A 25,578-nucleotide genomic window follows, 5' to 3' on the forward strand; every position below is an offset into this window, starting at 1 on the left:
GCGTTGAAGAATGCGCCATAATCCGGCTGCATAAACTACAGTTCCCAGAGGGCGCTGAGGTTGGGAGACGAACATTTTCTTTCTAAGAGCGTTCGCCCTCCCCAAGTCAATTCCGCAGTAGAGGTGACCCGATTCCCTCAGGCGCATTTTACAGGTGCTGGAATTGTTCGCGCAGTTCTTAATCATGGTGAGTGTTAGCCCCTGGATCCTGCTTACCCCCGACCTAAGCGCCCCTGTGTGGGGTTTCTTGCATTTGAAGGACTTGTGGGGCGGGGGGCGGCTGTGCAAAGCACTGTCTTTCGAGCCTTTTGGAAAAACCCGACTCATCTTTTGGGGACTGTCGCAGTGACCCAGTAATTGGGAAGGGGTTGGTTTCCACCTGGGGAGCTCTTAAAAGGGCTCTGGAGAAATTTGTCCTTGGAGAGGCTTGATCTCAGTCCTGCTGCATAGCGTGGGTGCAAAATAAGCTGCAGGTTTTCTCCAAAGCACAATACAGGGTTTGATAAGGATGATAACGTTTGACTGGGGAGGCGGGGGTGTTGGGTCCTGACTTTTTACTTTTAATTGAGTAAACAGTATTTTTAAGGGCTTTTGTCACAAACCCCTTGAAAGCAGAAAGCCCTTAGTTGTAGATTGTGCTTACCAGGTACTTCAGATTACGATCGACATTTTTGAGAGCCGTGTTTCCGCCATATCTGATTTCATAAAATGTTATTTAAAACCTGCTCATTGATGTCCTTTTGTAATGACAGAACGTGTTGCAGTAATGGCATCACTAGCCAAATAACTAGTGCAGATGTTCTTTGTTGATTTGTAGGTTATGAATTCTAGAGCCACTACTCTTAATGTTACACAATGTAACCATCTTGTGAAGGTCAGGATACCTAGATCATCACATCTTGTCTCTCCTGAAAGGGGGGGAGGCTGGTGAGGGAACTCTGACGTATGAATAATCTGCATGGTGTTTGAAGGTGACATTTGACATCAGACAAATTTCTCTAGTAATTTTATTTATAGTTGAAGTTATTCTTCCCCCGTTACCTCAAAATACTGACATAGGTGGGGATTATGGGGAAATGTTTGAATGAATTAGAAATTTTCCAGAACCTGGAAAGACATATTTTTAAGACAGGAGTATCACTGCCTCCTCCACCTTTATAAGGGGCCAGTGGGGACAGCTACTAATTCTCAGTAAATATTAAACCTCAGTTTCCTACTTATAATTTAAATGATGATTTCAGTGGTCTCTGACTTAAGAAGCTTAGCAAGAATGCAGAGGTAACAGAGAACCTGAGACTTCATAATTGGAACTGAATGGGATCTTTAAAGATCATTTTGATAAATTTCCCCCTACTTCATATCTTAAAATTGACTTTATTGAAACCCAAAGAGAATGATTTACTCAAGGTCATACAGCAGTTTGCTCCCAAGAGGCTTACAGCTCTTTCCGTCATACCATATTGTACAATACAGACAATTACCAGGTCATTTTGAAATTTTATTTTCTGTAGCTGAGGTTCTGGAGGAACATACAAATTCATATTGCAAATACAAACTAAAGTATTTTATCAGCATTTATATTACCTGATAGCTTTATTCCCTGCAATTCATTATATTGGAATTCTAGAATTAGAAGGGAATTTGGGAATTATTTACTCTAATTTTAAAAGTTAGTCCAGTGACATTAAATGATTTTCCCAAGGTCACAGGGAGAATCCTGGGCCCCCATTCTTTTGTTGTTTTGCAACACAGTAGATAAAGACAGGTCTCACCCATGGAAGGTCACTTGGGCACCAGATAACAGAGATGTCCCTAAGAAAGAACACACCTGTCAGTTTACTGAAACTGACAGCCCTCTCAGGTGACTCAGAATCTCCTTGCCTCCTCAGGAGACCATGTGAACAATCACTGAGTTTAAAAAGAGTAATCTTTTGGGGGTGCCTGGGTGGCTCAGTGGGTTAAAGCCTCTGCCTTCGGCTCGGGTCATGATCCCAGGACCCCATATCAGGCTCTCTGCTCGGCGGGAAGCCTGCTTTCCCTTCTCTCTCTCTCTCTGCCTGCCTCTCTGCCTACTTGTGATCTCTGTCTGTCAAATAAATAAAATCTAAAACAAAAAAAAAAAAATTAAAAAAAAAGAGTAATCTTTTGTAAGCTGTTCAAAGCAGGGTTTTTTTGTTTTTTTGTTTTTTTAAGGGGAAATAGGGAAGGACACCAGGGATTAACTGTATGAAGGAATCTGAATGATAGTTTCTTTTTTGTATTACAGAAATATATGTAAATTATAAAGTAAAAAAAGGAATATGTGGGGTTTTTCTGTAGAATAACAGAAAGAACACTTATATTCAAGCTTTACAACTGAGACTTGAGCAAGGCAGTCTGAATCTGCAGGAAGGTCATTAGAGCCCTGCCAAGAGCAAAGACATTCCTCCTTTGGATCTTGGCAGACTGCCCAGATATCTAAACAAAGAATAGTAACCTGTCTTCACACTGTAACATTGTAGAAAGTCAGCAGGAATCTCCCACCCTCCTGCTATTCTACTGCAGTGTTGCAAAGAGCAAAAAGAACCAAATAGGCACATCCTTTCCCATTTCATAATAAAACATTCAGGCATTTACTAGGCTTCATCCTACTTTTAGTAAGATAGAATTACCTATCTGTGAAAATAACTTGTTCATAGACCTAGAAGAAGGAAAGTGCTGAGATGGAATTAGCAGCTCTTCATTAGCTGGCCACAAGCACTTCACTGAGGACTGTGATACTGGGAGCATATTTTTTTTAGCAGCTAAAATTAATACCTAAGATTGACTACATTATGGTGTTCTAACCATCTACCTGTAATCTTTACAGATTGTGATACTTACTTTCCCCCTTATTTCTTATCTTGGCTTGCTTTACATTGAAGTAGCATGTGTTTATATTTTTCTTAACCCTTTTATTAATTCAGCAAATACTTGTAGAACACTGTAATGGAGCACAAATTTGAGGCAAAGGCAGACTGCCCTCACAGCAAGGCGGTGGTGGTTCACAGTCTCGTAGAGAGTAACGGACATATAAGTAGAACACCACAGGGTAGAAGAATCCTTAGAGGAAAATTCTGTGGTGACAGAGATCTATAATTCTAGTATTGGTGACATACTGTTTTTAATGCTTTTTATGTTAACTCTCAGTCTGTACAACTACCTTATTTGTTAGGTAGCTGCTGTCATCTCCATTTTACTGTTGGGAAACTGAATGCAGAGGTTAAGTAACTTGTCAAAAGCACACAGCTGATGAGTTGTAAAGTCAGGATTTGAACCCAGAACATCCAGCTCTAGAGGCTGTCTCTCTACTATACTCTGCCACCTCTCTAGACCCCTGTTTTAGAAAATTTGGTTATCCTCTTGTTTCCTGCATTTGGTTCACTAATGGATTATCTGGCCTGAAATAGTACCAGGTACATAATAGAGATCCAGTAGTGTATTGTTTAATGAATGAAGTAAGATAACAATTTATCAATTGATTAGTAAAACTATATCATTAGAACTAGGATGTAATTTTCCTAACTATAGCTGGAATTATTGTGATCACTAAGTTTCCAACCCTCTCAGTGCAAGTTTATATGAATAAATTACCTTAAACAGTTTTTTAGAGCATGTTAGGTTTGCTTCCAAACAACTCTTTTACATTTCCAAGTTTAGGGTAGTGATTTTACAAGATCCAGCCATTCCTTCATCAAGTATTTGAGCTCCAACTATGTGCCAGGCATTGTTGTAGGCAGTTGGAATACAGTAGTAAATAAAACAGACAAAGCCCCTGTCCTTAAGGAGCTTGCATTCTAAAGAGAAATTCTTTAGAATTTAGAAATTAGAATTTAAAAATTTAGAATTTAGAAATTATTCCTCTGTTCCCTTTTTCTCACCTACTCCAAGGGAAGAGGGGAAAATGACAGAATTAAAAACATGTAAAGGCCATATGATAAAAAATAACCATATATGATAACTTTAGCATTCCTTATAAACCTGACATCTGTTTGGAAACATAAGAACATCTTGAAAAAAAAAAAAAGGTTTATTTGGGAAAATACCGTATTTTGTCTTTTTAGGGGTATGAAGGCCTAGGGGAAAAGTTGGAAAAGAAAATGGGGAAGAGACTCAGAAGGTCAGGGAGTAAACTCTCCGTAGTTTTCTCCTTTTTTGCACTCACATCCTGGTCACACATCTGTGAGGAAGAAGTGCATACATAGTCTGCTACATACAGATTCATTTCTCTACAGCGATTGACACTTCTTTCCTTAGAGTTTTTTCCTTTGATTTCTCTGGGTGTCAAATTGCTAAATACTTCTGACCTTCAGAGGTTAGGATTGGAAGGTCATAGCACATAGTCTCCTTGCATCCCAAAGACATGACTCACCTGGAAAAGGAAATTCTAAATATAAAGAAATCAAAGACTTCTGCCCCATTCATTTCAGTGGACCACTTCTCTCATACAGGTAACAATAGAGGTGACTCAGTGAAAGTCCATTTACACAGTATTGTCAAGGAAAGGAAGAGTCCACCTTGATCAGATTTGTACATCTAGTGTATCCATTAAGTTTCCAAACATTTTTGTTCAGCTCTTTTTAACATAAATATTTCTGTCTTTTTAATTATCTGATCTTCTTTTTTTAGTGACTCAGGATCATCACTTTGAATATTAGTTATTATTTGTGTCCATATGTCTGTATTTTGTTCAGGGTCTGTTGAGGCCTATAAGGCAACTTCTGTTACAACTATTATGCTCTTTGTACTTCCCCTCTTTTAAAATTACTTTTCCTTTGGAATCAGGTTGTCAAATGTCACTATATTGTGATAATAGTTAATTAATGGTAAATTTTATAATAATCCAGTATTCACTTGCTTATCTTTCTTCTTAAATAAAAAATAAAGACTTATTTTTCCTCCTTCAGGTAGTCAAGTTGAATCATGATTAGTAGTTTTATTAAAACTTCTGACTCACTGTAAGTGGAAAATTTTAACCACTGTCACTTGTCTTGCTGGTGTGAGGGATTCTATTCTAGCAGATGGGGAGTGGGGGATTTGCATTAAGAGGATTTCTGAGGTTCTAGTTGCTGCCAGAGTTTGTATCACCATATAAAGGCACATCAACTCTTTTGGGCCTATTTCAGTGGCAAAATAGCCTTAAAGAGATGGATAAGATTTTGTAAGTAACTCCAGGATAATGGTGAAAGTTAAGTAACACTGCATAAATATCTAGCCAAAGGACACATGTTCCAGAAGTTGCTCAGCTGATTTGTGCATGCTATATTTACTGGGGCAAGCCTGGAATAAGTTTATCTTCCACTAAGCCAAATGTGAAGAGACTTTAAAATTTTACATAAACTTCTGAAGTATGTGGTTGTCTTATTACAGAGAAAATCCTGAATGTCTTTAGGGCAAAATAGCATTTTTAAATAAGATGTTAATTAATGGGTCTCTTTCATTACAGTCTGAGCCAATCAGAGTCCTTGTGACTGGAGCAGCTGGCCAAATTGCATATTCCCTGCTGTACAGTATTGGAAATGGATCTGTCTTTGGTAAAGACCAGGTAGGGGAACTATCTATGAACTGCAAGTCAAAATAAGAATATTGTCAATAACCCTGTATTTAGTTTCAAAGAAATATTTTAATGATAAAAGGGATGGGTTATCCCAATAATTATACAGGGCACACTGCTATAAATGTAAGCTGGTATCTTACTTATATGTACCCCTCCAGCCATTGAAAATGCTTTGCGTATTAACTGTTCTGCATACTTTATTTAGTTGACTTGGTTCAGCCAGCAGATAATGGTCTCTGGAAGATTTTCACTAGTAACAGTAACTATTACGGAGAGTCATCTGGGAGAGAAAGTCGCTGAATTAGCACTAACTTACTGATAAATGGTCTTTAGACCCAAAATAGTCAGAAGGCAGATCTGCTTTCTATTTTAAAGAGATACCCCCTATTCTTTTTTTTTTTTTTTAAGTATAATGACACCCCCTTTTCTTACTCCCTTATTCCACTAATATCCTTTCTAAAGTGTGCATTTATTCCTTCTCTTCACCCATAGATATCAAGTTCATCCCTCAGGTCAGATAATATTTAGCTTTTCATGAACTAAAATTTACAAGAGGACTTTTTTGTGACTAAAAAATATAACCTACACTGACAGATGTTGTCCTTACTATTTATTTGGCAGCCAATAATTCTTGTGCTGTTGGATATCACGCCCATGATGGGTGTCCTAGATGGTGTCCTAATGGAACTGCAAGACTGTGCCCTTCCCCTCCTGAAAGGTGAGTTGGGGGGGTGGGGGATAAAAGGATTTTATAGTATTTTATGTCTTTCAAAAAACAGGTTTAGATTTTTAACTAGCCTCTCAATTAGAAACTATTTCAGAAAAGTGTTTCTTACTGTTTTTTGAGCTACAGCTATTTGGTAAGATGTATACCAAGAATAAGTAAGGGTAAAAGCAAGAAGTAACCAATGTCAGTTAAGAGACAATGCTTTTTTCCAACATGCTTATAATTTACCTTACTAATTAAGCATAATATTGCACAAGGGTTATACACTTGAGATTGTCTGCATTGTGTTGTTATTTGAAATATATTTAAAAAGCAGTAGTAATGCCTAAATTATGCAGCTCTAAATGATGTCTTCCAGACTTATACGTTACCCTGAGGCTAGAAATTGTTTGGTCCCTCACATGTAGTCCTAACCCACAGCCAGTCATCAGATTGAGATACAGCATAAGTTGTTCTAATCATATGCTGCATAGTTTGAAAAAGCCCATGAGAGTTCTGCTAAGAGCCTTTAGGAATCATTGAAATATTACACAAATGTAAGATAGAAGTCTTAAATTTGATTGATGGCTTCATTAAAATGTTAGGTCAACTTGTAAGTTAATTTGAATATTTTTCTTTAGGTATCCCTTCATTATTATCATTTTTTTTCATTATTATCATTTTTTAAAGTAAGGATTAATTAATAATACTCTCCCAAGTTTGCACAGAGCAAAATATATACACACCCAATGGAAGTCATGCTCAGAGGGGTACCTGGGTGACACAGTGGGTCAAGTGTCCTGCTCTTCTTGATTTCAGCTTGGGTCATGGTCTGGAGTTCTACATCGGGTTGCACCCTCAGCAGGAGTCTCTCAATCTCTCCCTCTCCCTCTATCCTCCACCCACATATTGCATGTTTGTGGATCTCACTTTCTCTCTTTCTAAGATAATAGGTGAATAAATCTAAAAAAAAAAAAATCATGCTCAGAATTCATATGTCCATTCAATAAACATTTACAAAGGGGTACTCTCTTGTCTGAATCATTTGGTTGCATAGTTATATAAGAGAGTGCATTGCCCTGCCAAGCTATTCTGCTGGCTCCCTTTCCTCATGCTCTCTTTCTTTTTTTAAACTGAAGTATAGTTGACACACAACTCACCCTCTATTTCCGAATCAGCTTTATTGCATTGTCACAGTTTTATTCCTTTCTCGGCTGAGTTCTTCTGCTCTCTAATGGGTCCAGGTTACAGTCAGCTTGTCCTCAGTCAGCTGTGAATATGACAGGGAGTGTAGAGTCTGCAAATAAGTATGCATGGCTGGGAAGAAGATTCCCCTCACCAACTGGTGTTTCTTTGTATACCTGTTGGGGGCTCTACAGTAGCCTTATTGTAACACAGTTTGACTCCCCTAAAAACTTACCAGTGACAGTGCTGAATCCTGGATGGCTTAGTCCATTTGGGCTACTATAACAAAAATACCATAAACTGAGTTGCTTATAAACCACAAAAATTTAATTCTCATGGTTCTGGAAGTTGGGAAATCAAGATTAAGGTACCAGCATATTCACATTCTGGTGAGAGGCTATTTCCTGGTTCCATCTTCTTCCTCTGTCCTCAAGGCAGAAGGGGTGAAGAATCTCTCTGAGACCTCTTCTAGAAGGCCATTAATCCCATTCATGAGGGATCTACCTTTATAACCTAATCATCTTCCACAGGCCCTGCCTTTTAATACCATCACATTGGGGATTGGTTTCAACCTGAATTTTGTGAGGAACAGAAACATTCAGTCTATAGTACTGATCATGGCCTTTTTAATACTGTCAGTAAAGGAGAGTGATGATGTATGTTCTTTAATCAAAGAGTAAGTAGTATATGTTTACTGGACTAGCACAAGGAATAGTGGTTGACCTCTTGACCAGCCTAGGCTGGAATTACAGGTTCACTGCTTTTTGATGGCAAATTAACCTCCTTAAACCTCTGTCTTCATAAAATACTAAGATTAAATTGATACAACAAAATTTGTAGTGTTATTCCTGGCATGAAGCTCCTCAATAAACATTATTTTGAATCTGTGATTGATATCTTAGATCTTAAAGTAATCACAACTTAAAGGTTAGGTAAATTAATTTCTCCATGTTATCTTTGGTAATTGGTTTGAATAACAAATGTTGCACAGAGTTGAAAGTTATCATACTGTGTTTTGCATCATACCTGATCATAGAACAAAATCTGTAGAGTTTTCAAACTTGAAATGATTACTGAAATAGGAAAAGCAAAATTAATTTACATTTTACTATGTTTGTTGATTATATAACTTTTCCTTTCTTAGGCCCCTAAAACTTTTATCATTGTGATATATAAAGTAAACATATGCTACAAAGTGAAAGAATTACTGGCTAGGTTCAGTGTGAAAAAGAAAACCTCAGACTTTGGTGTTTCAGTATCTCTGCATATTTATTGCCCTGTTCACAGATGTCATTGCAACAGATAAAGAAGATGTTGCCTTCAAAGACCTGGATGTGGCCATTCTTGTGGGCTCCATGCCAAGAAGGGATGGCATGGAGAGGAAAGATTTACTTAAAGCAAATGTGAAAATCTTCAAATGCCAGGGTGCAGCCTTGGAGAAGTATGCCAAGAAGTCAGTTAAGGTGACCAATACAGTATTTTATGGGGTTTCTATTATCAGCATTTGAAATTTCTTCTTTTAGCATTTAAGTAAAGACAAAATTATTTGCTTTCTCCCCCACTACTTTTCTGCAGTGGTCAGTAAATACAGATAGAGTTTTACTTGATAAGCTCTCCTTTTCTGAGTTTTTTTTCTTATAATGTAGAAATCTTTATTTAGAGGTGCTCAAAAATATTTTGTCCATTACTGTGATACGGAAATTTACTGTTAATTTACAGACCTGTAGAGAAGGCACAGAGTGCCTTTTTGATGCATGGGAATATTTGTTCAGACGTTTGGATTTGTGTGTATGATGGTAGGGAGAGATGGCTGTAAGCTGTGTTCTCAGCAGTGAGATGGTAGCTTCTGAAATGCTCAGATTTTTCTTAATCCAGAGAAATTTGATAAACTTGTCTTTTGAGGAATTGGTTGGTATTACTTCCTCTTCTCTTTGTGTGCAAGCTACTTTAGTTTCTGAATTTGCCTTACTTAATATTACAATAAGGCCTCCTTTTACCAAATAAGTAAGCAGAAAGGCTTGTTGGTTAGAGGTTTTACTGATTTTGTTAGACTTGTTCTTCCCAGTCCTGACTTTAAACAAAGGTAAAAGAAAATGTTTAAGATTTTAAAGTTGTCAGTTACAATATTCTATCACAATATTTTATACATACCTGAATTTTTGCTTTCTGTAGAATTCATCTTAAGTAGTGTACTTTTATTTTCTGTAATCATTAACAGAAAATAGTAGAAATGAGTAGAAATTCATGGATCTCTTAATAAAAAATGACAGCATTGTTTGAACTGATCCAGGTTGCTTAGAGCTGTGCTGCTTGCCCTATAATCACCCCTCAGCTAAGTGTCCTTTTTGGAAAAATATTTACTGATACTGGAGTACTAGGGGCATTAGAGTATCAGATCTTTAGCTTGTTCTCCAATGGGCCAGAAAGACTAAGGGTACTGTGTGTGTGTGTGTGTGTGTGTTTGTGTGTAGAGGGAGAGAAATGGAAAAAAATTAGGAAATCTGGGTAAAGAGCATGTGGGAGATAGTCTTTGTAATAAACTCACAGCTTTTCAATAAGTTTGACATTATTTCCCAGTAAGTTTTTTTTTTTTTTCCAATTTTTTATTTATTTTCAGCGTAACAGTATTCATTGTTTTTTCACCACACCCAGTGCTCCATGCAATCTGTGCCCTCCCTAATACCCACCACCTGGTTCCCCCACCCTCCCACCCCGCCCCTTCAAAACCCTCAGGTTGTTTTTCAGAGTCCATAGTCTCTCATGGTTCACCTCCCCTTCCAATTTCCCTCAACTCTCTTCTCCTCTCCATCTACCCTTGTCCTCTATATTATTTGTTATGCTCCACCAATAAGTGAAACCATATGATACTTGACTTTCTCTGTTTGACTTATTTCACTCAGCATAATCTCTTCCAGTCCTGTCCATGTTGCTACAAAAGTTGAGTATTCGTCCTTTCTGATGGAGGCATAATACTCCATAGTGTATATGGACCACATCTTCCTTATCCATTCATCCGTTGAAGGGCATCTTGGTTCTTTCCACAGTTTGGCGACCGTGGCCATTGCTGCTATAAACATTGGGGTACAGATGGCCCTTCTTTTCACTACATCGGTATCTTTGGGGTAAATACCCAGCAGTGCAATTGCAGGGTCATAGGGAAGATCTATTTTTAATTTCCTGAGGAATCTCCACACTGTTCTCCAAAGTGGCTGCACCAGTTTGCATTCCCACCAACAGTGTAAGAGGGTTCCCCTTTCTCCACATCCTCTCCAACACACGTTGTTTCCTGTCTTGCTAATTTTGGCCATTCTAACTGGTGTAAGGTGGTATCTCAATGTGGTTTTGATTTGAATCTCCCTGATGGCTAGTGATGATGAACAATTTTTCATGTGTCTGGTAGCCATTTGTATGTCTTCATTGGAGAAGTGTCTGTTCATATCTTCTGCCCATTTTTTAATATGATTATCTGTTTTGTGTGTGTTGAGTTTGAGGAGTTCTTTATAGATCCTGGATATCAACCTTTTATCTGTACTGTCATTTGCAAATATCTTCTCCCATTCCGTGGGTTGCCTCTTTGTTTTGATGACTGTTTCTTTTGCTGTGCAGAAGCTTTTTATCTTGATGAAGTCTCAGAAGTTCATCTTTGCCTTTGTTTCCTTCGCCTTTGGAGACATATCTTGAAAGAAGTTGCTGTGGCTGATATCAAAGAGGTTACTCCCTATGTTCTCCTCGAGGATTCTGATGGATTCCTGTCTCACGTTGAGGTCTTTTATCCATTTCGAGTTTATCTTTGTGTACGGTGTAAGAGAATGGTCAAGTTTCATTCTTCTACATATAGCTGTCCAGTTTTCCCAGCACCATTTATTGAAGAGACTGTCTTTTTTCCACTGGATATTTTTTCCTGTTTTGTCAAAGATTATTTGACCATAGAGTTGAGGGTCCATATCTGGGCTCTCTACTCTGTTCCACTGGTCCATGTGTCTGTTTTTATGCCAGTACCATGCTGTCTTGGTGATCACAGCTTTGTAGTAAAGCTTGAAATCAGGTAATGTGATGCCACCAGTTTTATTTTTGTTTTTCAACATTTCCTTAGCAATTTGGGGTCTCTTCTGATTCCATACAAATTTTAGTATTATTTGCTCCAGCTCTTTGAAAAATACTGGTGGAATTTTGATTGGAATGGCATTAAAAGTATAGATTGCTCTGGGCAGTATAGACATTTTAACGATGTTTATTCTTCCCATCCAAGAGCATGGAATGGTCTTCCATCTTTTTGTGTCTTCTTCAATTTCTTTTAGGAGTGTTCTGTAGTTCCTCGAGTACAGATCTTTAACCTCTTTGGTTAGGTTTATTCCGAGGTATCTTATGGTTTTTGGTGCTATAGTAAATGGAATCGATTCTCTAATTTGTCTTTCTGTATTTTCATTGTTAGTGTATAAGAAAGCCACTGATTTCTGGACATTGACTTTGTATCCTGCTACATTACTGAATTGCTGTATGAGTTCTAGTAGTTTGGAGGTGGAGTCTTTCGGGTTTTCCATATAAAGAATCATGTCATCTGCGAAGAGAGAGAGTTTGACTTCTTCCTTGCCAATTTGGATACCTTTTATTTCTCTTTGTTGTCTGATTGCTGTTGCTAGGACTTCTAATACTATGTTGAACAAGAGTGGTGAGAGTGGGCATCCTTGTCGTGTTCCTGATCTCAATGGGAAGGCTGCAAGCTTTTTCCCATTGAGGATGATATTTGCTGTGGGTTTTTCATAGATAGATTTGATGAAGTTCAGGAATGTTCCCTCTATCCCTATACTTTGAAGCGTTTTAATCAGGAACGGATGCTGGATTTTGTCAAAAGCTTTTTCTGCATCAATGGAGAGGATCATGTGGTTCTTCTCTCTTCTCTTATTGATTTGTTCTGTCACATTGATTGATTTGCGAATGTTGAACCATCCTTGTAACCCAGGGATGAATCCTACCTGGTCATGGTGGATAATCTTTTTAATGTGCTGTTGGATCCTGTTTGCTAGGATCTTGTTGAGAATCTTAGCATCCATATTCATCAGTGATATCGGTCTGAAATTCTCCTTTTTGGTAGGGTCTTTGCCTGGTTTGGGGATCAGGGTAATGCTGGCTTCATAAAAAGAGTCTGGAAGTTTTCCTTCTGCTTCAATTTTTTGAAACAGCTTCAGGAGAATAGGTATTATTTCTTCTTTGAAAGTTTGATAGAATTCCCCAGGGAATCCGTCAGGTCCTGGGCTCTTGTTTTTTGGGAGGTTTTTGATCACTGCTTCAATCTCGTTACTAGATATCGGTCTATTCAGGTTGTCAATTTCTTCCTGGTTCAATTTTGGGAGTTTATAGTTTTCCAGGAATGCATCCATTTCATCTAGGTTGCTTAGCTTATTGGCATATAACTGTTGATAATAGCTTCTGATGATTGTTTCTACTTCCTTGGTGTTAGTTGTGATCTCTCCCTTTTCATTCATAATTTTATTAATTTGGGCTTTCTCTCTTTTCTTTTGGATTAGTGTGGCCAATGGTTTATCGATCTTATTGATTCTTTCAAAAAACCAGCTTCTAGTTTCGTTGATACGTTCTACTGTATCTCTGGTTTCTACCTCGTTGATCTCTGCTCTAATCTTGATTATTTCCCTTCTTACGTGTGGAGTTGGTTTGATTTGTTGTTGATTCTCCAGTTCTTTAAGGTGTAGAGACAGCTGGTGTATTCTGGATTTTTCAATTTTTTTGAGGGAGGCTTGGATGGCTATGAATTTCCCCCTTAGGACCGCCTTTGCTGTATCCCATAGGTTTTGGAGTGAAGTGTCTTCGTTCTCATTGGTTTCCATAAATTGTTTAAGTTCTTCTTTGATCTCCTGGTTGATCCAAGCATTCTTAAGCAAGGTGGTCTTTAGCTTCCAGGTATTTGAGTTCCTTCTGAACTTTTCCTTGTGATTGAGCTCCAGTTTCAAAGCATTGTGATCTGAGAATATGCAGGGAATAATCTCAGTCTTTTGGTATCGGTTGAGCCCTGATTTGTGACCCAGTATGTGGTCTATTCTGGAGAAGGTTCCATGTGCACTTGAGAAGAATGAGTATTCTGTTGTTTTAGGGTGGAATGTTCTGTATATATCTATGAGGTCCATCTGGTCCAATGTATCATTCAATGCTCTTATTTCTTTATTGATTTTCTGCTTCGATGATCTGTCTATTTCTGAGAGAGGCGTGTTAAGATCTCCTACTATTAATGTATTCATATCAATATGACTCTTTATCTTGATTAATAGTTTTTTTATGTAATTGGCTGCTCCCATATTGGGGGCATAGATATTTATAATTGTTAGATCATCTTGGTGGATAGTCCCTTTAAGAATGATGTAGTGTCCTTCTGTATCCCTGACTACCGTCTTTAGTTTAAAATCTAATTTATCTGATATGAGAATCGCTACCCCGGCCTTCTTTTGAGGCCCATTGGCGTGAAAGATGCTTCTCCATCCCTTCACTTTCAGTCTGGGTGTATCTTTAGGTTCAAAATGGGTCTCTTGTAGACAACATATGGATGGGTCCTGTCGTTTTATCCAATCTGCAACCCTGTGTCGTTTTATGGGTGCATTTAGGCCATTCACATTGAGAGAGATTATTGAGAGATACGTTTTTATTGACATTGTGTTATCTTTGAAGTCTTTCTTTCTGTCGATTGTCTCTATATTTCTGTTCAATGCTATTCTTAGGATTTTTCCTCTTTTATAGAACCCCCCTTAATATTTCCTGCAGTGTCGGCTTGGTGGTTGCATAGTCTTTCAAGCCTTGCCGGTCTTGGAAACTCTTTATCTCTCCATCCATTTTGAATGTCAGTCTTGCTGGATAAAGTATTCTTGGCTGCATGTTCTTCTCATTTAGTGCCCTGAATATATCTTGCCAGCCCTTTCTGGCTTGCCAGGTCTCTGTGGACAGGTCTGACGTTATTCTGATGGGCTTTCCTCTGTACGTAAGGAGCTTCTTTGTCCTAGCTGCCTTCAAGAGATTGTATCTACAATTATGATTCCTCAATTTTACTATGAGGTGCCTGGATGTTTTTTTTGAATTTATAATCTTGGGGGGGGACCTTTCTACTTCTAGTACATGAACACTTGTTCCATTTGCAAGATTGGGAAAATTTTCATGAAAAACTTGTTCCACTATATCTTCTAGACTTCTTTCTTTCTCTTCCCCTTCAGGGATTCCAATAATTCTGACGTTGGAACGTTTCATGGCATCATTTATTTCCCTGATTCTGTTTTCGTGGCTTCTAAGCTGTTTGTTCCAGGCTTCCTCCTGATCCTTTCTCTCTATTTGTTTGTCCTCCAGATCACTAATTCTATCTTCTGTCTCAGTTACCCTAGCTTTTAGAGAATTTAGATTAGATTGGAACTCATTGAGAGCGTTGTGAACCTCATCCCTGGTGGCCTTCAGCTCTGCCCTAACATTATGAACCTCCTCTCTGGTCGCTTTCAATTCTGCCCTAATCAATTCTGTTTGGTCATCCATGGCTTTCTCCAACCTAGCTATTGCCTGGATAATTGTTAGCCTGAATTCTCTTTCTGACATATTGTCTATGTTGATAGCCATTAGCTCTGTTGCAGAAGGCCCATCCTCTGTATTTTTCTTCTGTTGGGGATTCCTCCTCCTAGTCATTTTGGTGAGAGATGACTGGACAGATGTAGCTGGATGTATTGACCGTGGTGCAGTCAAGGTGCACCCTGGAACGCTTCTGAGCACTCAGGATTCCCCACCCAAATGAGAGAAAAAAGAAAAGAAAAAGAAAAAAGAGGGAGAGAGAGAGACAGGAAAAAAAGGGAAGATAAAAGTGAAGGTTCAGCCCAAATGGGCCCCAGGGTAAGGTTTATGACGTATATAAACAAAAACAGGCAAACAAAAAGACTGATAAAAGTATATGACGAGAGAAAATATATATATATATATATAAGCAAAAAAAAGGGAGGAGCCTCGTCAAGAAGAACCCCAAGTATAAGATTTATATACTATCCGGACAAACATAAATACACAGAGACACTGGCAGAAGAAAAAGATGGGAGCATGGTTATAGATTCTCGGTGTGGGCGAGGAAGGTTATTTTGATTCTTCCTGGATGTATCTTGATATCTTTGTTAAAAGACTCAACTTTCCTAAGAAAAAGGGGGATTAAAAATTGGTTCACCTATAGGGGTAGCATTGCTTGGAGAAAGGGGGTTACCTTGAAGTTTAACTCTATATGAATATTAGAATATAAAAATAAAAAAGGAATAAACTGGACTAAACTAAATTAAAAATTTTTTTTTTTAAAAATTAAGAAAATAGAAAAGCAAAAGAAAAACACATGTGTATGTATCAAAAAATTCAGGTTAGAAGTTTATCATGGAATTTGATGTACTGGACATCTCACTGTGATGGTAAATAGGTTAAAAAATTATCTATATAAAAAAAGAAAAAAAATGAACCAGAATAGTGGGAAAGAATTAAAAATAAAAGTTGTATCTATGAAGTAGTGGTGGTTGTTCTCTTGTAGTCTTTTTTTTTTTTTTTTTTTCCTGATTTGTTTTCTGGGGGAGGGGGCTGCCACGTGGGTTTTCAGTCCATGATGTTCCCTGAGTTAAGTCCTCCCGACCCCCTCAAGGGGGTGGGCTCTGAGAAAAACGTTTTTTTTCAGGTTTTTGTTCTCTGGAGGTTTTTATGTTTGTTCACTTCTTTTCTCTCGCCTTGACAGCTTTTGATGGTTTTTGGAGGTTTAGAGGAAAGAAAACTGCACCCCAACCTCCCTCTCAGAGAGAAGCCTCAGTCTGCTCCCCTGCAGGTGCTGCAGCCGCTGGGCCGCTGGCAGAGCAGGTTCTGAGTCACGGTCCCTGGGGACGCAGGATCTCCTGCTTGTACGCAAAACCAAGGCAGCTGTGGCTGTCTGGGCAGCTCCAGACCGCCAGAGAGGTTCCAAGCAGCGATCGCACACTGAGATTTTCCCGCTGGCTGGGGCTGAGAGCTCAGTGCTTGCGCGCACCTCTCCCAGGGGATGGTTTGGGGCGTGGCGCCTCCAGCTCTATCGGCTCTATCGCCACGTGGGTGTATCGCCGCGTGGGTCCCAGAACACCAGGCTGGGCGTTCGTGCACCTCTCTCAGGGGAGGTTGAGGCACGCGCGCATCTCCAGTAAGGTGCGCGTTCTGCCGTCTGGTGTGGCTCCCAGCCCCTCACGGGAGCTGGACTCCACCCGTTCTCGGGCGCACTGGCAGCTCCGGGACAAAGACCAGGTTTCTCTGCCGCACTCTCTGGCTCAGCGCCAGGGGAAGCTGCCCTGGGTCTGGGGACTTAAGCCCCTATCCCTATCCGCCCCGATTCCCACAATTTCCCCGCTCGAGTCTTTGCTCTTTTGAGTGCTTTCAACAAGACTCCAAGTTAATGCTGGTCCCCAGATGCCGGGCACTCTCGTATTGGGGTATTATTTTCCAGTCGGTCGCCTCTGGTGGCTCCCTCCCCCTTTTGTTTATCTTCCGATATCAGTCCGACGTTCCCACTCCACTTTACCTGCCCACTGGCGTCTTCTGGCCCCCGTAGAGATCCAGACGTGTATAATTCTGATCTCAGGCTGATTTCATGGGTGATCGGAGTTCTTTGGTAGGTAATCAGCTCACTTTAGGGTGCAGGTTGAAAAGGCGCCTCCTCCTACTTCCCCGCCATCTTGTCTCTGTAACTCTCCCAGTAAGTTTATAGTTTTATTAAAGAATCTAAAAAGGTTAAGTACATGTGGACATCTTCCTATACTGTATTATAATATAGTATATCCTGTACTTCCCCAGTTTAAAAAAATAAGTAGCTTGAAGTGCTTTCTGCTAAGGATTGATTCAACAGGTATAGAGTGGATAGGACTTGGTAATCTGTATTCTAGCAAACCCCAGTTAATTCTTAGCATTAGGCAAGATTAAAAAATTCCTTTAATTAATAAAAAAAAATCATTGTCCTAAAGTTAAACTGCTCAAGTAGAATTTCTTTCTTGGACTAGTTTTATAAGAAGGAAAATGTTATGAATGAAATTGTTCTCTCAGAGCCTTTGATTGTGTGTTTGTGTGTCATGTGTGGTAAAGAGATAAATGCTCTGTCTCTCTTCTGGCACAAAACAAAGTGGATAGACATGTACCTGTGGTCTTAGATGCTGCCACCTGGAAAGCAACTTGTATACATGTTGGTAGCTTTATTAAAGAAAGACATATTTTCAGTAATCACACCAGACACCGGCAGTGGGTGGAAATACTATAGAAACTATAGTGGTAACTATACTTAGCTCATAAACACTTGATACAAAGGCTACGTGTTACACATTTATCAGTCATATTCTAAGATAGTTTAGTTCATCAATATATGATGTGTAACTTCATTGTGCCTCCCATATATCCTAGGTTATCGTGGTGGGGAACCCAGCCAATACCAACTGCCTGACTGCTGCCAAGTCGGCACCGTCCATTCCCAAGGAGAACTTCAGTTGTTTGACTCGTCTGGATCACAACCGAGCTAAAGCTCAGGTAGAAAAACACCTTTTAAAATCTTGAATGTTCAACTTGAAAACCCTTTTCTCACACTTTTGAAATAGCTAAAGCTTACTTTTTTGTTTTTGTTTAGTAGGAAGCTATTCTTTTTTTTTTTTTTTAAGATTTTTATTTATTTATTTGACAGAGAGAGATCACAAGCAGGCAGAGAGGCAGGCAGAGAGAGAGGGGGAAGCAGGCTCCCAGCTGAGCAGAGAGCCCAATTCAGGGACCCTGGGATCATGACCCAAGCCGAAGGCAGAGGTTTAACCTACTGAGCCACCCAAGCGCCCCCAAGTAGGAAGCTATTCTAATTTGTTAGGGAGTCTTTGCATCTAGACTCTTAAGGAGGCTGAACTTGTACTTAATTTTCTCAACTATAGTTCATTTGCTAACTATGCCAAAATACTGTTCCTAATGTCCTCTTGCTACAGGGGTTAAAAAAACCAGTCATTAGGGGCACCTGGATGGCTCAGTCATTTAGGTCTCCAACTCTTGATTTTAGCTCAGGTCTTGATCTCATCAGGGTCATGAGTTTAGGCCCTCCCTGGGGCTCCATGCTGGGCATAGAGCCTACCTTAAAAAAAAAAAAATCGGTTATTAGTATAATTAACAGGACAATACATAGTTTATTTTTGCCAGATATATAGAACATTATAAAAAAGATTTGAGCTTCTTGTGTTTTGTGTGGTTCTGCTTCCTTTTTCCCTATAGCTAACCCATCAGATTCAGATTTTTTAATGTTTAATTTTATATTTAATTTTATTTTTGTATCTTTTTAATATTCTACATGTTTCCATAAAACGTTCTACTTTGAACCATTTAGAAACTAAATTTTAATTGTTCACAAGTTTCCTTACCCCTTGGAGTTTTAGATAAATGTGCCAAGGGGTCAGTGACCAGTAGCTCTTCGAAAAATGAGGCGCCACCTCTGATCATTTGTGCTGGTTTCCTAGGCTTTCTTGGGTCTAGATGATCCCAGTGCCCTTCAAAGCCATAACAGAGTTCTAGTTTCTTGGACACAACCTCTTTCCTTTTTCCCTAGCAACTTTCTGGCCATACCTCATCCACAGGTCATCACTGTTAGATAGGTCTATGAATTCAGTCCTTTTTCTTCTAAAGAAGACAGTTTAGTTTGAAGAAAACATTTTATCAAAAGATGGTGTGAGGTCTAAGTTGAAAAACCATTGCTTTAAACTGAGAATTGATCATCTTCCAGCTTTGGAGTTACCCAGTAACAGAAAAAAGAATTGACATTTGTTAAGCCTCTACCCTAAGCTGAATGCTGTGTGTGTAATTTATCATTTCATTTTTCTAATACCTATATGAGATATGTCATTATCTCTGTTTTATACACAGAAACCTGAAGCCCAGAATGGTCTGGGATCATAGTCATTATAGCTAGTAAATGATGAAGCCAGCTAGATTTGCCTGACTCCCAAACCCTTAGGTGTGTTCTTACATAAAGAGATTATGTGGCCCAAGTCCACTTACTGGCTCTGTGACCTTGAGGAAGTGTATTCAAGGTATAAAATGGGATAATAATTCTACCTCAAGGGAAGGTTATGTGGATTAAATGAGATAAGATCTATGTTAAGTTCTTTTATGGTACCTGTCACATAATAAAACTCAATAAAGATTGGCTTTATTTAGTAGTAATGATTTTTATTAGCAGTGTTAATTATTAAGAGGCCTATAGCTAAGAGTTGAGAAGAACCACACCTCATATATCTCCTTGAAAATTCCATTAATTTAGAAGGTTGTTAGATAATCTGTTAGGTTGCAAATATTTCCTGTGGGGTTTTAGGCTGTGAATTGGGTCTTTTTCCTTACTTTTTAGCTAAAGTCGAAGTGGGTAGAATGGGAGTTCATTTGAATAAGTGGAGGCAGGAGATTGTATACTACAAAACAGTCATGAAGGAGAAGATGGTTTTAGGTGGTACATTTGTAGGTTCTAGATGGCCAGATGGTAACTTACTTGCAACAGGGGAAAAGAGGTAAAATGACTCCACTGAAAAACTTGGTTTTTGCTGTTTCAACTGAGGCATTGGTGGAGGCAGGCACTGGAAAATTCTGCTTCCAGAGGTGCTACTAAGTGATACTTTGTCCCAGTGCCCAAAACAGTTCTCCCTGTAGGGGCAAAAGTCTGAGTGAGGAAAGAGAGAAGTAGTAGTCTTGTTAGACTTTAACTTTTGGCATATGTTCCAATATGTCAGTCTGGCATAGTGAGAACTTCTGGCAAGTTTTTGAAAAAGCAGTTTCTTCTTCCCGTAGGAGTTGTTCATCCAGTGAGAAAAATAACAGGCTCAAAGACTTAATTTCTTACATGAATGTTGCTAGCCTTACATAATTCATTTTGGAAATCAGAAGACCTACCTCCCTAGTGACTGTTCATCACCTGCAGAATTCCCCTGTGTATTTGCAAATCAGAGCTGCATATGAATGCCGACAGGGTATTTTGGCAATAAAACTAATAGCTGGTATGGGGGTGTGGAGGAGCAGGAGGAATTACTGGGCTGGAGAATTAGTCCAAAACTGTTTAACAGAATGACATGTTAGACATGAAAGGTCTAAGGGAGCAAGGAAGTGGAATCCTGGATACATGTTAATTTAGACTAGCTCTAACATGAATGAAATTCAGAGACTGCATCTGCAAAGTATTGACTTTGCTATCCACTCAGAAGTGAATTAGCTCAAGAAAAAATAAAAAGAGGAAGTAGGCAGCAGGACAAAATAAGTAAGGAGTTTCCTGTAGCTTCATCATACTTTGGAGCAGTTGGGGCTGACATTCAGCAAAATTACAGGTTCTAAGTTCTTGGTAATAGACATCTTGGGTTACTTTCCTCAGGTAAATTTTCCTTTTTCTCTGTGATACTAGCTAAATAGATACTAGCTAAATAGAAGTAAGGGCAGTTCTTCCCAAGTCCTTGAAGGTCATGGCACACACAGAAAATGGTACTTACTGCACAATACACCATTGTGCCTGCACCACTAAGCAGATGGGTTGCTGGATTCTCTAGAAACCAACTGTCCAGCTAATTTGTGAAGACTAAATGTTAAATAGTCCTAATACTTCCAGAACTCTAGATGAAGCAGGGTTTAGCTGAGAAGTGATTTTAAATATCAAAAACAGAATTTTAAGAGAATTAAAATCATTTATTCTAGGATTTAAGAAGTCTCAACGTTAGGGTCATAGTGAAAGTAAACACAATTGGATTGACTTGACTGAGTAAACTGGTATAAAGATGACTCAGGTCACTGCAAACATTTCAGGTATTGGCCTTTTTCATCAGTATCCTTTTTGTTTGGTTGGTTGCTATTTTGTTTTTACTTTTTATTTTGGTGTAATTATAGACTCAGAAGAAGTTAAATAGTACAGAGAATCCCACATCCCCATCAACTCACTTCCTCCATCAGTAACATGTTCCATGTCTATAGAACTTTTTTAAAACTAGGAAATTGACTAAACTACACACAACACTATTAATAGATTCACTCAGATTTCTGCAGTGTTTACATTCATTTCTTTGTCTTTAATCACATACATAGATTACTATAATCACCACAGTGAAGATACAGAACTTTTTGATGACCCATAAGAGAACCTCCTCATGCTGCCTCATTATAGTTATGTACTCCCTCTCCATTCCTAAGCTCTGACAACCATTTATCTGTTCTTCATCTCAATTAATTTGGTCATTTTGAGAATGTCACAAACATAGAATCATGTAGTGAGTAAGAGACCTTTTGAGACTGACTTTTTTCATGCAAAAACAGTGAACTCTGGTGCAGCTATTTTTTTCTCCCATTTTTACCATAATATAAAAGAAGGAAAAATCACCCACAACAATACCCTAACACATCAGCTCATAAAATCATAAAAATTTTTTTCTAAAACATTCCCTTCTGGTTCATCACAATTCTGCTATCTAAGAACAAATTATGCATAAAACTAACCATAATTTCTTTTTGCACATTCCCTTTTTAGGTGAATAACAAAATAAGTGAACTGATTCTGTTTATTTGTATCTTTTTTTTAAAAATGCTTTATTTATATATTTGACAGAGAGAGATCACAAGTAGGCAGAGAGAGAGGGGGACGCAGGCTCTCCACTGAGCAGGAAGCCTGATGCGGGGCTTGATCCCAGGACTCCGAGACCATGACCTGAGCTGAAGGCAGAGGCTCAACCCACTGAGCCACCCAGGCGCCCTATTGATATCTTTCAAAGCATAATTTTCGAACCTTATCTGTGGCTAGTGTACTACACGATATAAACGATAGTCATGTGACTACAAGGCATGCAGGATTTTTTTTTTTTTTTTTTTAAGATTTTGTTTATTTACTTGACAGAGATCACAAGTAGACAGAGAAGGGCGGGGGAAGCAGGCTCCCTGCTGAGCAGAGAGCCCAATGTGGGACTCGATCCCAGGACCCTGAGATCATGACCCAAGCCGAAGGCAGAGGCTTAACCCACTGAGCCACCCAGGCACCCCGGCATGCAGGATCTTAAAGTGATTTTTATTTGTTTGCTTTTTACATTTTTTAAATTTATTTTTAAGCAATCTCTACACCCATCATGGGGCTCAAACTCAGGACTCCGAGGTCAAGCGTCACATGCTCCCCCAACTGAGCCAGCCACTTGTCTTCTTAAATGCTTTTTAAACCTATAGCTAGAAATTGTCATATTTGGTATCATTTTAGTATTTTATTTAAGCTCTTTCCTTTGGTTTCCTAATCTGTAAATTGAAGACAACCATACTTTTTAGTAATCTGAGCCTCTTCCAACTCCAAAATTTCATATTTAAGATTACTTGAAAATTAGCTAATTTAGATACGTGGTATATAAAAAAAAATTCACCTAAATATGGAGAAATTCCCATACTCTAACCTGATTGCTCAGAAGTGCTGAGGAGACATCTCCAAGTAAATACAACAAAACAAAGGTCACATCTGTATATTCTTAACCTCTTGCTTGGTGTTTTATGTTGGCATTTTGTGCTTAATAAACCCCCTGTACTGATAAGTTAATCATAAACTGTAGGATGCTCTCTACTCTTAAATATTCTAGCCTGTAATGTTTCAGGTTCACATTTTGTTTATACTGCTAAGCTTTTACGAAATTACCAAGCAATATTTCTTTCTTTCTTTTTTTTTATAATACAGATAGATAAAACTTGTGGATTCTCTTGAAGTTTCAGAGGCCTTAAAGATGTTTGTCACACAGGCACAGTTTGAAATAAAAAGCATTTATCTTAGTAATGCATTTGTTTTCTCTTTAACTAGATTGCTCTTAAACTTGGTGTGACTTCTGATGATGTAAAGAATGTCATTATCTGGGGAAACCATTCCTCAACTCAGTACCCAGATGTCAGCCACGCCAAGGTGAAACTGCAAGGAAAGGAAGTTGGTGTTTATGATGCTCTGAAAGATGACAGCTGGCTCAAGGGAGAATTCATCACCGTAAGAAAAATCTCTTAACAGCCAAGCATAGAGAACTCTGGAGAGAGACACCACATTGCTGACCCCAACTGTCTCTCCAAGACCGTCTCCAAGTGTCTCTCCATTTGGTGGCGTGGTTCTCAAGGAGAGCAGGCCTTTCGCAGTTTTTCTGATGACTGCATACAGAGCCAGTCGTGATCCTATGTGATCTGCTGTGTGGTAGTCAAGATTGATTGCTAAAGTGGGGGAAAACTAGAGTTCCTTGTAGTCCTCCAGTTAATCTTTATAAAGAGATCCATTTCTCTGTGTGGAGTGTAGTAAACTTTCTATGTGGATTTGTAGTTTTCTTTTTTCAAAAAGACACGCTTATAACTGAAATAGGTTGGTAAGGCCCATGCTGGGTAATTGTATGATTTTGGGAGGGGAATACATTAAACTGTGGCTGCGGTCTCTCACTCCAGGGTTAGTTTGGTAGTAATGAAAATTGTGCTTTCATGATCAAGTAATGCTATCTCTGCCTGTCCCCAACCAGACTGTGCAGCAGCGTGGTGCTGCTGTCATCAAAGCTCGAAAGCTCTCCAGTGCGATGTCTGCTGCAAAAGCCATCTGTGACCACGTCAGAGACATCTGGTTTGGAACCCCAGAGGTGAGGACTCCATGATTTGCACAGGCCACTCTTTGATCTTTGTCCTCTGATGCTGTGATATGAAAAGAACATAACCTTGCAGTTAGGCAGGTTAGGTTTATATCCCAGATCAGCTGCCTATGAGCTGAATAATCTTGGGAAAGTTAATTAACCTTTGGTTATCTTATGTGGCATTTACCTTAGGGTTGTTAAGGATTAGATGAGAGAACTAGAAAACACCTAGCACACTTGGTGGACGTGATCTCTCTTTTTTTTTTTTTTTTTTTTTCCTTCTTAAAACTTATATTGGGCCAGAGCTTCCTCATTTATAAAATGAGGATTGTGTTTCTCTGGCCTACTTCACAGGGATTAGGAGAGTGAAGTGAGATAATACCCATAAAAGTTACCCTGTCAGGGATGTGCCTGGTGATGCTTCCCTATACAGTATTGAAGTTACGCACATAGTAAGAAAGTTTTGTTAATTCATGTGTCATTTGGTTGCATAAACTAATCCCTAAGCACCCCCAAGAATGTAAAACATTGATTGTTATTTTCAGGGAGAATTTGTGTCCATGGGCATTATCTCTGATGGCAATTCCTATGGTGTTCCTGATGATTTGCTGTACTCATTCCCTGTTACGATCAAGGTAAAGTATTTTGGGGTTATTTCCCTCTGTCCCATTCTGAGAAAGTAGTTGCATGTTTTTATTAATACTGGTATAATTTAGGAAGTTGTTCCTTTACTAAATGAGACATTTTTCTCAACTTTAAAATTCTGCAAAGCACAACTTCGGGTTACTAAAAGATTGAAATTAATCTGGAAAGCAAGATTCAACTCTTGATATTAGACACTTTGTTATTATGACTCTAATACTGGATATCTACCAATAGTACCTTACTTTTATTATAGCCATACTAAAGGCATTAGGGTTTTTTTAATGTTTGCTGATAAAATCCTCTTTTAAAGATTTTTTTCTAGGTTCAGTGAGTTTTAAATTTAAGTGTTGAACTTTTATCAGAATTATCTGTTAAGATCTGGATTTTGATTTCTTTAGAATCAGTCTTTAAAAACAGATACTCCTGTAGCTTTAAGTTCAGTCTGAGTTGTTGCTTGCTGGAAGATCAATTCTAGTTTAATTGTAAATCTTTTATTTGCAATTATTTTCAAACAGAATAAGACCTGGAAGATTGTTGAAGGTCTCACTATTAATGACTTCTCACGTGAGAAGATGGACCTAACTGCAAAGGAACTGGCAGAAGAAAAAGAAACTGCTTTTGAATTTCTTTCTTCTGCCTGACTAGACAATCATTTTGATGTTACTAAAAGCTCTAAAGCTGAAGAATCTAAATGTCGTCTTTGATTCAAATAACAATAATGCTAAACTTAAATTACTTGTGAAAAACACCACATTTGAAAGATTGTGTGCTTCTTGGTATAAATTTGTGACAGTTTATCATCATGCTGTTAGTGCCGCATCCTAAATAAAATATATATTCAAATGAAGTTG

General features: G+C 38.6%; 1 protein-coding gene across 1 annotated transcript; it reads left to right on the forward strand.

The window, feature by feature from the left end:
• On the forward strand, positions 1-25,578 carry MDH1 (malate dehydrogenase 1). The gene is made up of 9 exons (XM_080831457.1): positions 1-187; positions 5,465-5,563; positions 6,197-6,293; positions 8,754-8,929; positions 17,880-18,002; positions 23,290-23,466; positions 23,978-24,091; positions 24,628-24,717; positions 25,243-25,578. Exons 1-9 carry the CDS (start codon positions 185-187, stop codon positions 25,366-25,368), a joined length of 1,005 nt encoding a protein of 334 aa, XP_080687583.1. The 5' UTR covers positions 1-184; the 3' UTR covers positions 25,369-25,578.

The sequence above is a fragment of the Martes martes genome (assembly GCF_963455335.1).
Source record: "Martes martes genome assembly, contig: scaffold_192, whole genome shotgun sequence".
Lineage (NCBI taxonomy): Eukaryota > Metazoa > Chordata > Mammalia > Carnivora > Mustelidae > Martes > Martes martes.